This window comes from Budorcas taxicolor, chromosome 10, assembly GCF_023091745.1.
Source record: "Budorcas taxicolor isolate Tak-1 chromosome 10, Takin1.1, whole genome shotgun sequence".
Taxonomy (NCBI): Eukaryota; Metazoa; Chordata; class Mammalia; order Artiodactyla; family Bovidae; genus Budorcas; species Budorcas taxicolor.
In genome coordinates this window covers 26,141,359-26,154,050 of record NC_068919.1, presented here as the reverse complement: position 1 = coordinate 26,154,050, position 12,692 = coordinate 26,141,359, and the positions used below count along the sequence as shown (strand labels likewise).

At 36.8% G+C, this 12,692-nt stretch overlaps 1 protein-coding gene across 1 annotated transcript; it reads right to left on the bottom strand.

Annotated features, from left to right (window-relative positions):
* Positions 1-1,771: 1,771 nt before the first annotated feature.
* LOC128053732 (olfactory receptor 4K3-like) lies at positions 1,772-2,677 on the bottom strand. Its single transcript, XM_052646124.1, has one exon. It carries the CDS (start codon positions 2,675-2,677, stop codon positions 1,772-1,774), a length of 906 nt encoding a protein of 301 aa, XP_052502084.1.
* Between the last annotated feature and the right edge of the window lie 10,015 nt (positions 2,678-12,692).

Below are 12,692 nucleotides of genomic sequence, written 5' to 3'. Positions count from 1 at the left end.
TGTTCTTGCCTGGAGGATCCCAGGGATGGGGGAGCCTGGTGGGCTGCCTCTATGGGGTCACACAGAGTTGGACATGACTGAAGTGACTTAGCAATAACTCATATAATCTAAAGCAACGTGAAGAAGTTGAAAAACTGAAAAAATTTTCAGAGAAACAATCTAAGAAAGAATCAAGGGATGTTTTGAAATAAAATTAAATATGTGCAATTATGAATTTAAGGGGGCTTGATTTAAAAACAGACAGAAGAAAGGCTCAGTGGATTCAAAGACAAGTCAATATATATTATCCAAACTGAGTAAAGAGAGATTAAAAGAACAAAAAATGTCAGAATACATACACGTATGAAAATAGCAATTCTTTTATTTAAGGGTTTATTCCTGAGATTTTCTATTGGGAATGTTACAAAATACACAGAACCATGTCATCTTTTGCTTCCATGGAGGCTCAGATGGTAAAGAATCTGTCTGGAATGCAAGGGACCTGCCTTCAATCCCTGGGTCGGGAAGATGCCCTGAAGAAGGGAATGGCAACCCACTCCAATATTCTTTCCTAGAGAATTCCATGGAGAGAGGAGCCTGATAGGCTGCAGTCCATGGGGTCACAGAGTTGGACACGACTGAGTGATTAGCATACACGTCATCTTGAAAAAGTAATATAAATTTGAGATATATCTAGATCCATCGATTCAGATAAATGGATGTAAACTTGTATAATTTTTTGAGGAAGATTTCTGAAGAAAAGTTTTGTTTTGTTATATGTAGTAATGAGTAATTTGCAAACTTTGTGTATAATATTGTTTTTACAGGCTATTTGAACACTGCAGTGAATTAAATGGATAGTTTATTACAAAACTAAATTTTTTTACCTATCTATATGATGAACTGACTAACGTATTTATAAATTGGAAGGAAAAAAGCAAACTCTCTAAAGGTTGTTAATATAGCCATCTTTGTATTTCATACACATCATTTAAAGACAGTTACGGTGTTTCACAAATAAAACATGATGTTGAGGGAACAAAGCTCTATCTAGATTACGGTTATGATTCAACTTTCTGAATATGATTAGGAATGCTTAATGATTACTTTTATAGATACATCTATAGAAGATAATTAGAATGTTTTGTAAAAGTAAAGAGAGCAATATAATGCAGTAATATTAAAGAAAACATTAGAGAAGGTCTATATGCAATGTTCTGCTAAAAGAAATGCATAGGATAATAGAAAATTATTATCCACACTGACATAGTAGTCAGTGTTGAGGTAATAGTAAGAATAGTAATATAAAATATTAACATTCTTACTAATTTCAAGTCATTCTTGAGAACAATCAAAATCATGCTTTTAAAGACCGGCCAAATTTTCCAAACAGGAACTCATTTTAACAATTCTAGACTCCTAAAGAATTGACACAAAATTTTCATCAACAGATACACATGATTTCCATATGTGAATTGGGAAACTCTTCCCAGTCTTAAGTAACAGGGTGAAAGTGAAAGTGAAGTCGCTCAATCGTGTCCGACTCTTTGTGATCCCATAGAGTGTAGCCTATCAGGCTCCTCCGTCCATGGGATTTTCCAGGCAAGAGTGCTGGAGTGGATTGCCAATTCCTTCTCCAGGGAATCTTCCCGACCCAGGAATCGAACCCCGGTCTCCCTCATTGCAGGCAGACGCTTTACCGTCTGAGCCACCAGGTGTGGCTAATTTAGTGTGCTCACACTAGACATTCTGATAATTTGAAATGATGAAATACCAACAGAAATCTAAGTCATCATAGCCGCTTAATGGCATTTCTAATCTCTTTGTTTCTTAAAGTATAAATGACTGGATTTAGTAGTGGTGTGATGATCGCATAAAATACAGCAAGGAACTTGTCCACCCAAGTGATGCTGAGTGGACATAGGTAGATGAAGATGCAAGGCCCAAAGAATAACATGACCACTGTGATGTGGGCAGTGCAGGTGGAGAGCGCCTTGGATGTGCCACCCTTTGATTGGTGACATACAGTAAGTAGAATATAAGAGTAAGAGATCAGCAACAGAATGAAGCAAACGGTTGCAAGTACCCCGCTGTTAGCATTTGTCAACACTTCTAGAATATAAGTGTCCATGCAGACTAACTTGATCACCAATGGAATATCACAGAAGAAGCTATCCAGTTTTCTGGGCCCACAGAAGGGCAGTTGTGTAATTATAGCTAGTTGGCTTATTGAATGCACAAAGCCAATGATCCATGATGTCATCACTAGTCGAATGCACATTTTTGTATTCATGATGCTGGAGTAATGGAGTGGCTTGCAGATGGCCACATAATGGTCATAGGCCATCATCACTAGGAGCACCATCTCACCCCCTCCAAAAAAATGTCCAAAAAACATCTGACACATGCAGCCTCTAAAGGAGATGGTCTTATTTTCTTTCAGAAAGTCTGTGATCAATTTAGGGGTAGTTACTGAGGAAAAGCATAAGTCAGAGAATGACAGATTAGCTAATAGGAAGTACATAGGGGAGTGGAGGTGAAGGTCAGCAATAACGAGGAGCACAATGAAGACATTGCCTAAAATGGTGATCAAGTAAAGTGAAGAAAATACCACTAGGAGGAAGGCCTGGAGGTCCCATGAGTCACACAGCCCAAGCAAAATAAATTCAGATACCACAGACTGGTTTACTTCTTCCATTCTGTTCAGTGTCTTGTAAATTTATCTGAAGAAAAGATGTAAAAATAGATTTTCTAAATAAACAGTCTGCGCATCAAGTGTGTTTTTTATGCGCTACTAATGGAAGTATGTACTTACATAATCACTGTAAAAAGCAATTGGACTTCTCTTTTAATGCTCAATATACATATATTCTATGGTGCAGCAATTTCACTCCCATTTGTATGCTCAATGTAAACTCTTGTATCTGTATACAAGGAAAATTTACAGCAGTGCCTATAAACATAGTGATAGAATCTTAACAAAGTACAGCTATATAAAATGACATGAATGTGTGTTAGTAAAATATAGTAATAAAGAAATAAAAAGCCTCAAATAGATCCTCTCAGCATAAATTTTATAAGATGAAGAGCACTACAAAAATAACAGTATATTTTGGAGGAACTTGTATAAGTCATAAAACTATGTCCCAAAATGTAACCTCAATTGTGGAAAGCCAAGATTCTGCGTGAGGATGAACACATAAGCAATTGTCCATTATTATCATCTGTTTAGGTCTTGGACTGGGCAATGTTTCATAGGTATAGTTTTATTATTATATAAACAAGCAAACAAACTCAAAATGGACATGGAAAAATTAGGAGAATATACTGTGAATCAAGAATGATGATCTATTCAATACAGCAGACCTGAGTTAAATAATGATTTCAAAAAAACGGCATTTGCATTTGTTAATTGAAGTATAGTTGACTTACATTAAATGACTTAAATTCTGCCATCTACAGAAACATGGATGGACCTATAAAGTATTACTGTTAGTGAAATACCAGAGAAAGACCAGTACTGTTTGATATCACTCATATGTGGAATCTAAAAAATACTACAAAAAGTGACATTTTATTAATATCTTTTGAAGCTGTGTGATAAAAAGATTTATTATACACAAATTTGAAAAACTCAAACAATATTTAACACATTATTGAAGAGTAATAATAATTTTAATGAATAGATCCAGTAAAAAAGAGATATTAATACTAGCTTTGATAAAATGACAAAATGCTTTTTACCAAGAAACAGTTAATTATGTATAAGAGCAGATAAGCTAATCAACAAAAGTGTGGAAGAATACATGTTGCATGCATAAGGAGTAAATCACAAGCATCAGGAAGAAACGTATTCTGTTCATGAAATTCAAAGCGATATAGCCTGTAATTGAGATAAGAAGATACGGGTTTCCCAAACTGTATGAAGTTGCATTACTGCTCTTAGCACTCATTGCTTCTGGTTTTGCTTTCCTTTAGTCTTGGTTTACTCTCCCTGTTTTCTATAATTGAAGTTGTTGTTGATTATATGTTTGTTGTTTAAATCCACACAGTTATTATACTAGGGATGAAAATAAGAACAGAATTAGAAAACCCTAGATGTAGAAGGGATTTTTAATTTTTTCTGATAGGGTAAACAGGAATTTATTGAATGCTTTCTTACTGTGAACTGTAATCACTTTTGAGCACTTCATTGAAAAAAAAGTTGATTGCAGTCATTCGAGGTTATACTAATGAAGAAAAAGGTTATGTTTACTTTCTCACCTAATTGCTGTAAATGTTGTTAATATTATTTTAGTTGAATTACAAAAGATAAAATATCACTGCTAAATTAATTATGAAAAATGAAAGTGAAAGTTGCTCAGTCATGTCTGACTCTTTGTGACCCCAAGGGCCATTCCAGTCCATGGAATTCTCCAGGCCAGAATACTGAGGTGGGTAGCCTTTCCCTTCTCCAGGGGAACTTCCCAACCCAGGTATTGAACCCAGGTCTCCCACATTGCAGGTGGATTCCTTACCAGCTGAGCTACTATATTTAATTTTCAAGCAAATACTACATGGGAGAAGTAAATCTAAAGATTTTTAAGAGTACAGTTGCAAAATCAAATGAGTTAAAGCAAGACCCACAAAAAAGAATCAAAAGTTAGGATAATTAAAAATAAAAAAGAAAAGGAGGCAATTCTCATTTTTTTAAGCTGCTATTTTTAGGGTCATACATAAATCGAGTCTCTCTGTTTTTTTGTATCTCCCTGTCTCTCTCTGACTAGCTCCCCTGTGCTAGAAATTTTCACCCACATTATCAAAAGTAATCTTCACAATAAGCCCGTGAAAGACATCTTATTCTGAGTTTGACCATCAGTGTAACCTGTTAGAGTCTCAGAGCTGAGAAACAGCATGACTGGAGTGCAATCCCAGTGCTCTCTGATGCTAGTCCTTCATTTGTGCTGTCATTCTGTGCATCTTTCTGTTCAGTTTCAACAGCGTAATTCCACTTACATGGTAACTATTGACTGTTACAAACTTTAAGAGATTTCTCTTTGTGTTCTTAGTCATTTTCCTTCCTGAGCTAAATTAATAGCAATCACTTCTCTCAATATTCAGAAATTTCTGTTAATTACAGTTACATACCTGTGTCTAGAACACAGTTTCCCTTAATTCAGGGTAACTGTAGACACCAATGATTGTGGCTCTATGAGGACATGAACACATCCTCAAAAAGGGAGCTGTAGGGCTGTATAGAAGGTATTCCTTTTGATGCTGCAGGGAGTCTAGAAGTCCCAGCATGTAACTGGGAGAAGAAATCCATGATATTATTGGAAGGTATACAGCAATTCCCAGAGAAGGCAATGGCACCCCACTCTAGTACTCTTGCCTGGAAAATCCCATGGACGCAGGAGCCTGGTAGGCTGCAGTCCGTGGGGTCGCTAAGAGTCGGACATGACTGAGCAACTTCACTTTCACTTTTCACTTTCATGCATTGGAGAAGGAAATGGCAACCCACTCCAGTGTTCTTGCCTGGAGAATCCCAGGGACGGTGGAGCCTGATGAGCTACCGTCTATGGGGTCTCACAGAGTCAGACACGACTGAAGCGACTTAGCAGCAGGAGCATACGGCAATTCCAAACCATCCTAATTAGCACGTATGGAAATATGATATTGAAACATTCTCTTAAATGTGATAGAGGAAGGGAACTAAGGGGGAAATTAAGATATTTACAGAACATATAGACTATATCCTTACCAGAGCGATGCCATACTTGATTACCTTTTTTCCCCAAGAATAAAGCATTGTTTATATTCTTAACTAGAATCTGAAATAAAATTATTACTTCGTCAAAATAGAATCTGCTTTCTGTTGTGATCAGCATTCATGGGGGACTGTGAGACATATATTTAGTGTAGAAAGTGCCCTCTGGGATAGGAGACTCTCAAGCTAGGTTCCTTTGGGACCACTTTATTCTGAGTCTCTCTGAATTGAGAGTTCACCTGGAAAGTGTTCCTTTTGTGTAGATCAGAAAGAGACCTGTGGGGACAAGGATAAAAGTTCTACTGGAAGTACAGTTTTAAAACATCTCTTTGCTTACTGTTTTAGAAAAGAAAAAAAAAATTATTCCAGAACGAAGTTGTCATGTCTAGTTCCAGATGACTTGGGTGGGTAGACAGGGGATGACCAGCAGAGGGAGATGACCTAGTCACTGCTGTTCACCACATATTTCCATGGTGAAACAGCCTTGACTGCTGGCTTTGTTGGGTTTCAATGAAGATTAGAAACATTATAAAGTATCAAAAATTTCTGATTATTTGAACAATGATCTTGGTTTAGCATTGAGTAATGTGTATGTACAGTTGTTCAGTCATGTCTGACTCTTTGTGGCTTCATGGTCTGTAGCCCACCAGGTTCCTCTGTCCATGAAATTTTCCAGGAAAAATACTGAAGGGGGTTGCCATTTCCTACTCCAGAGCATCGTCCTGACCCAGGAATCGAACCATGTCTTTTCTGCATTTCCTGCATTGGTAAGCAGATTGCTCAACATTCAGAAAACAAAGATCATGGCATCCGGTCCCATCACTTCATGGGAAATAGATGGAGAAACAGTGGAAACAATGTCAGACTTTATTTTGGGGGGCTCCAAAATCACTGCAGATGGTGATTGCAGCCATGAAATTAAAAGACACTTACTCCTTGGAAGAAAAGTTATGAGCAACCTAGATAGCATATTCAAAAGCAGAGACACTACTTTGCTGACTAAGGTCCATCTAGTCAAGGCTATGGTTTTTCCAGTAGTCATGCATGGATGTGAGAGTTGGACTGTGAAGAAGGCTGAGCACCGAAGAATTGATGCTTTTGAACTGTGGTGTTGGAGAAGACTCTTGAGAGTCCCTTGGACTGCAAGGAGATCCAACCAGTCCATTCTGAAGGAGATCAGCCCTGGGATTTCTTTGGAAGGAATGATGCTGAAGCTGAAACTCCAGTACTTTGGCCACCTCATGTGAAGAGTTGAGTCATTGGAAAAGACTCTGATGCTGGGAAGGATTGGGGGCAGGAGGAGAAGGGGACGACCGAGGATGAGATGGCTGGATGGCATCACTGACTCAATGGACGTGATTCTGAGTGAAGTCCGGGAGTTGGTGATGGACAGGGAGGCCTGGCGTGCTGCCATTCATGGGGTCGCAAAGAGTTGGACACGACTGAGCGACTGAACTGAACTGAACATTGAGTAAAGGGAAATATTATCAATATTCTATAAGATAAAAGGCAATAAAGGAAGCCTACATTTATTTTTCATTTAGGGTCTATTATATAAATTCAATATTATTGACAAGATTCCAACATTTTAGAAGCTTGAGAAAGAAATGTGATAGTCTGTCTCCACCCATCTCTGTTACTTTTTTCATCAGAAAAAAAGTTATCCATACTTAGTGGTTATTCCATGCAATTACATATGCATATGTTAGCATATATGTTATGGAAGAGTCTTATTTGCTTTGTGGAATATATAGTACATGTAAGGATGTTTTAAATTCCAATTTATTTAAAATCAATTTATGCTTAAATATCTGTCAGTCAATGTAAGTGGTTGCTTTTAGAGAAATTAAGAGAGAAATTTATGTAACAACACATTTTTAGTGTTTTCTTCACACTTTAGGAATAGATGCTTGTGGTTTGGAAAGCAGATGTGAAAAGACAATGAGGTACAAAGATGGGATTATTGGGCTTGACATTAACTATATGGATACTGTTAACGATGTCAGCCCACCACTGGTCAACTTGGCTGATGATCAGGCATGGGAAGATCCTCTGTCTTGACATATAGCCTAGAACATCTGTGCATTAAAGTATCGTTGACTATATTTAAGGAATGGAAACTCACGGTAAATCAGGAAACTACTTCAAGTCCAATATTCTTGAACATAGGGTAGCACAAACATACAAATATGGCAACTATAGTAAAATATTCTTGAATATGGAGGAGGCAGAGTCAAAATACTTCATCTCAGCTCCACATAAACTCATAAAGAAAAGGTGGCTATAATGCAGCATATCTGCAGGATAACTTTTGTTCATTTCTTTTCCTTCTCATTGTTAGAGAACTTTTGATAAACAGACATTTCACTCTTCCTGAGTGATGGGGAACTCTGGACAGGTTTCAAGAATTTATATAAACTTAATAGTCACTGTCTTATCTACCTGGTAAATCTATCTATGTGTTCTAGGGAAGAAATGAATCCCATGTTTTAGCTTCACCAAGTTTTTAGGTGACACAACAGTAGAGGAGGATGGTGACAAGATTCTATTCAGTTAATCAAGGTAGTAAGACTGTTATTCTTATACTCCTACACAAAGAAATCAAATGGGGTGGCCATCCAAATAATAGTATATTGAAATCTCTAGCCTGGTTAATACAATTCTAAATAAAGACATACATTTGGAAGACAGCTTTGTGGTGCCTTATAAAGCTAAAGATCCTATTGCCATTTGATAAAGTAGTAGTACTCCTAGGTATTACCAAATTGAGTTAAAAAATTCTGTTCATACAAAACCTGAATTTTAATGTTTCTGGCAGCTTATTCATAATTATCAAAAACTAGAGATAACCAATATTTCCGGAATTTTGTTCGTGGACAAACTGTGATACATCCTTATAATGGAATACTATACAACAATAAAGGGATGTAATCTATCAAGTCATGAATAGATATAGAAAATCCTTAATATCTTGCTACATGAAATAAGCCAATCTGAAAAATCTACATACTATATGATTCCCCATATACGACATACTAGAAAATGCAAAACTATGGAGACAGTGAAAATAAAGGTGATTCTTAGAGATTTAGGGGGATGGATGAATAGCTGAAGCATAGGAGATTTTAGTATGGTGAAATTACTTTTTATGATGTTGCAGTTTTGGATATATGGACTTAGACATTTGCTGCATTTTCTGTGAGGACCTAAAAGGAATGACACTGTAGTAACAATGAATGCAAATTTGCTTCTAATGCCACTATCCAGTAACAGGAGCCAAGGATCTTTCGAGAAATGGCTATTGTAGGAATAGGGAAGAATGAAGAAGAATGGTGCAAAATAATCTTGGAGCATCCTTTAATCTTAGAATATAAAGAAGTGCTCAAACACACATAAAATCACAAACTTTGATGTGGATATATATCAAAGGGACTTAGGAGGCAAATAAAAAATCTCCCAATATTAGATTATAAAAATTATATATATAATATATATATAGATTATAATTAACAGTATTATATTATAATCCAAAGTATAAAATAAAATCCATGATTTCATACAGATATAAATGATTGAATAAATTAGTACATGAGGTAGAAGAGAAATCACCCATGTACAAGAATAACAGAAAAATTATGCTGTCCTATACAAGGGGAACTTAGCTCCCTATTCCTTAAGTATTGGCCGAGTATAATGACTTTTTTTTTTTTTTTCAAAAAGTGCATTGTGGATAGTAGGGAAAGAAACTTTACAGTGAAGCAACTGACAAAGATTTCAATCAGATGATTAAGGGCAACGTTAGCAGTTTAAATCATGTTGATGGTAGAGACCCTTGATAGGAGGTGATGAAAATAGGACTTTATCTGTGATGTTCCTCCCTTGAGCCCATGATTCTGGTGTAATCATGGGAAAAATGTCAAGTAAGTGTCCATACAATGTATCCTTCTTATGTTGCAGTTCCTTAAAAAATTATTTAAAAAAATTATAAAAAAAATACAATTATCCTACAACCCATCAATTTTGCTCCTAGTATTTAATCCCAAAGAAATAAAAGCAGGTATTGAAATAACAACTTGTACACAAATGTTTAGAATAGAACTATTCACAATGGCCAAGGGTGGAGACAATCCAAATGTTCATCAGCTGATGAATGAATAAACAAATATGGTAATCCATACCAAGGAATATCATTCAGCCATAAAAAGAAACAGTGCACTAATACACGTTTCAATATGGTTAAACTTGAAAACATTATGCTACATGAAAGAAGCCAGACACTAAAGGTAACATAATTGTTTTGATTCTTTTTGTGTATGATATGCAGAATAGGTTAATTCATAGAGACAGGAAGCAAACTAATAAGTGTCAGGGGCTTATTAGTGGACAATGATTGCAAAGAAATGATGATTGAACAGTACTGTGAATGTATTAAATGTCATTGGATTGTACTCTTCAAATGATTTACATCACATTATGTGAATTTTACCTCTATGATAAAATAGCATAAAATTTAATACTAAAAAGATAAATGAGAAAATGTCATTTTCCATTATGAATAAAGACTTTAGTTATCGACTTTGTTTTACCTTATTTTTTTCAAAATCATACTTGGCTTATGTGTACCTTTCCCTTTTTTAGGTAAATGTATAATTCTTATGTAAAAGAGAATGCTGCAGTTCACACACTAAGTTTTTGCTCATTTCTCTCCAAGCTAGATGTTATGTAGAAATTAGTCTAAACCAACCAGTCCATTCTGAAGGAGATCAGCCCTGGGATTTCTTTGGAGGGAAAGATGCTAAAGCTGACACTCCAGTACTTTGGCCACCTCATGAGAAGAGTTGACTCATTGGAAACGACTCTGATGCTGGGAGGGATTGGGGGCAGGAGGAGAAGGGGACGACCAAGGATGAGATGGCTGGATGGCATCACGGACTCGATGGACGTGAGTCCGAGTGAACTCTGGGAGATGGTGATGGACAGGGAGGCCTGGTGTGCTGCGATTCACGGGGTCGCAAAGAGTCGGACACGACTGAGTGACTGAACTGAACTGAACTGAACTGATTATAAAATGAGATCATAGCAGTTTAACTAACAGAAATCAAATTCTGGGGACAATGTATTAAAATGGAGCTCCCTGGTGGCTCAGCGGTGAAGAAACTGCCTGCCAATGCAGGAGACCAGGGTTCAGTCCCTGAGTCAGGAAGACCCCCTTGGAGAAGAAAATGGCAACCTCCTAGAGTATTCTTGCCTTAGAAATCCCATGGACAGAGGAGCCTGGAGGGCTACTAGTCCATGGGATTGCAAAGAGTCAAGCATGACTTAGCAACTAAACAACAAAATAATGGTGTTAAATAAGATAAGAATGGTGACGTTTGGTCTTCTGTATGTGCACGTGGATTTTTTGAATAGCATTAAAGAGTTAGAGATATTCAGTATATCTGAATTTAATGTATAGAAAAAAAAATCACAGGGCTGAATACCAAAGCACACAAATTCCATTACCTTTTCGTCTTTTAACTGAGCTGTCACAATCTTATTTCTTCATCTGATATGGAAGAATATTGGGTTTCCATCTCACCATTTTATTAGAAATAATAAATGAGATAATATAGGCAAAAATACTCAGCTAAGCATAGAGCTAAGTAGACCCATGAACTCTTACTTATGTGTTCTGCAATGATCTAAAAGAGAGAACATGTAGCGTAGGAATTAAACCCATGGACGTTGGAATCAAAAAATTATTGTGTTTGCATATTAACTTTTGCCAACATGTTAAATTTCCATATCATTTAATATTAGTATCTCTAAAATGGGGATGGTAATTGTATTAATGAGGTAAAAAGCAGGTTTAGTGTTTTCAAGGAAACTCCATGGATATGCTTCCAATGGAATTCTAATTAATTTTTACTAATGTGTTTGTTAATAGGTATTGCGTCTTCCTATAATGTGGGAGACCCAGGTTTGATCTCTGGATTGGGAAGATCTCCTGGAGAAGGAAATGGCAACCATTCCAGTATTCTTGCCTGAAGAATCCCACGGACGGAGGAGCATGGTAGGCCACAGTCCATGGGGTCGCAAAGAGTCGGACACGACTGAGTGAGCTTCACATTCCTTTTTCACTGGTATTGGTCTAAATGATATTTATCAATAGGCATTAAAATGTCAGGAGACACTGGTTTTCCTTGAAGATATTTTGCTGTCATATTTTATTAGACATAGATTCCTTTGTTCTCCATTTACTTTTTAAACCAAAGTTCCAATATTTTTTTCTTCTCTTAATGTCATGAGAATTCAAAGTAGAGATCTCATAATAAATGGCCAGGGGACTCAGTTCACTGAATCATCAAGGGTCCAAGCTTGCTCTGCTCTTCACAGGGTAAGTCAATGACTGAGAGACAAGGTGTTGGGATCAACAAGAGACTTTATCAGGAGCTAGCTGGCTGACTGAGAAGATGGTGCTGGCACCTCAAAATAATCATTTTATCAGGGCCTGGTTGCCAGGTTCTTTTATGGATCAGAGATGGGGTGGGGAGATGACGAGACAAAGTAAATACTATTCAATCCTTGCAAACATCCCCCAGAATGCCAAGCCTCAGGCAGCGGAATGTGTTGGTTTCACTTCCTTATGGTCTGTCACAGGCAAGCAGCTCAGGTTATCTCCTCAAGGCAGTCCATTATTCATGCTTACAAAAGTGGCAAGATGAGAGTTAAAGTTACAGAAGCAGATACAGCATAAATTCAAAATTAACCTTTCCCAGTTGCAAGGGGTCACCAAAAAATTGTTGTTAGTCCTGCAGCGGTTCTAAGGAGTACTAACCACAGAGATCAAAGTGGGAAACATTTCTTAAAAGGGCTCAATTATAGAGAAAATATTGTTTTCTGAGCTCCTTTTTTTTTTGAGAGATCAGATTATATGGGCCAGTATAATATAAGTGACTAGTGTGCTAAAATTATCAGCTGTTTTCCT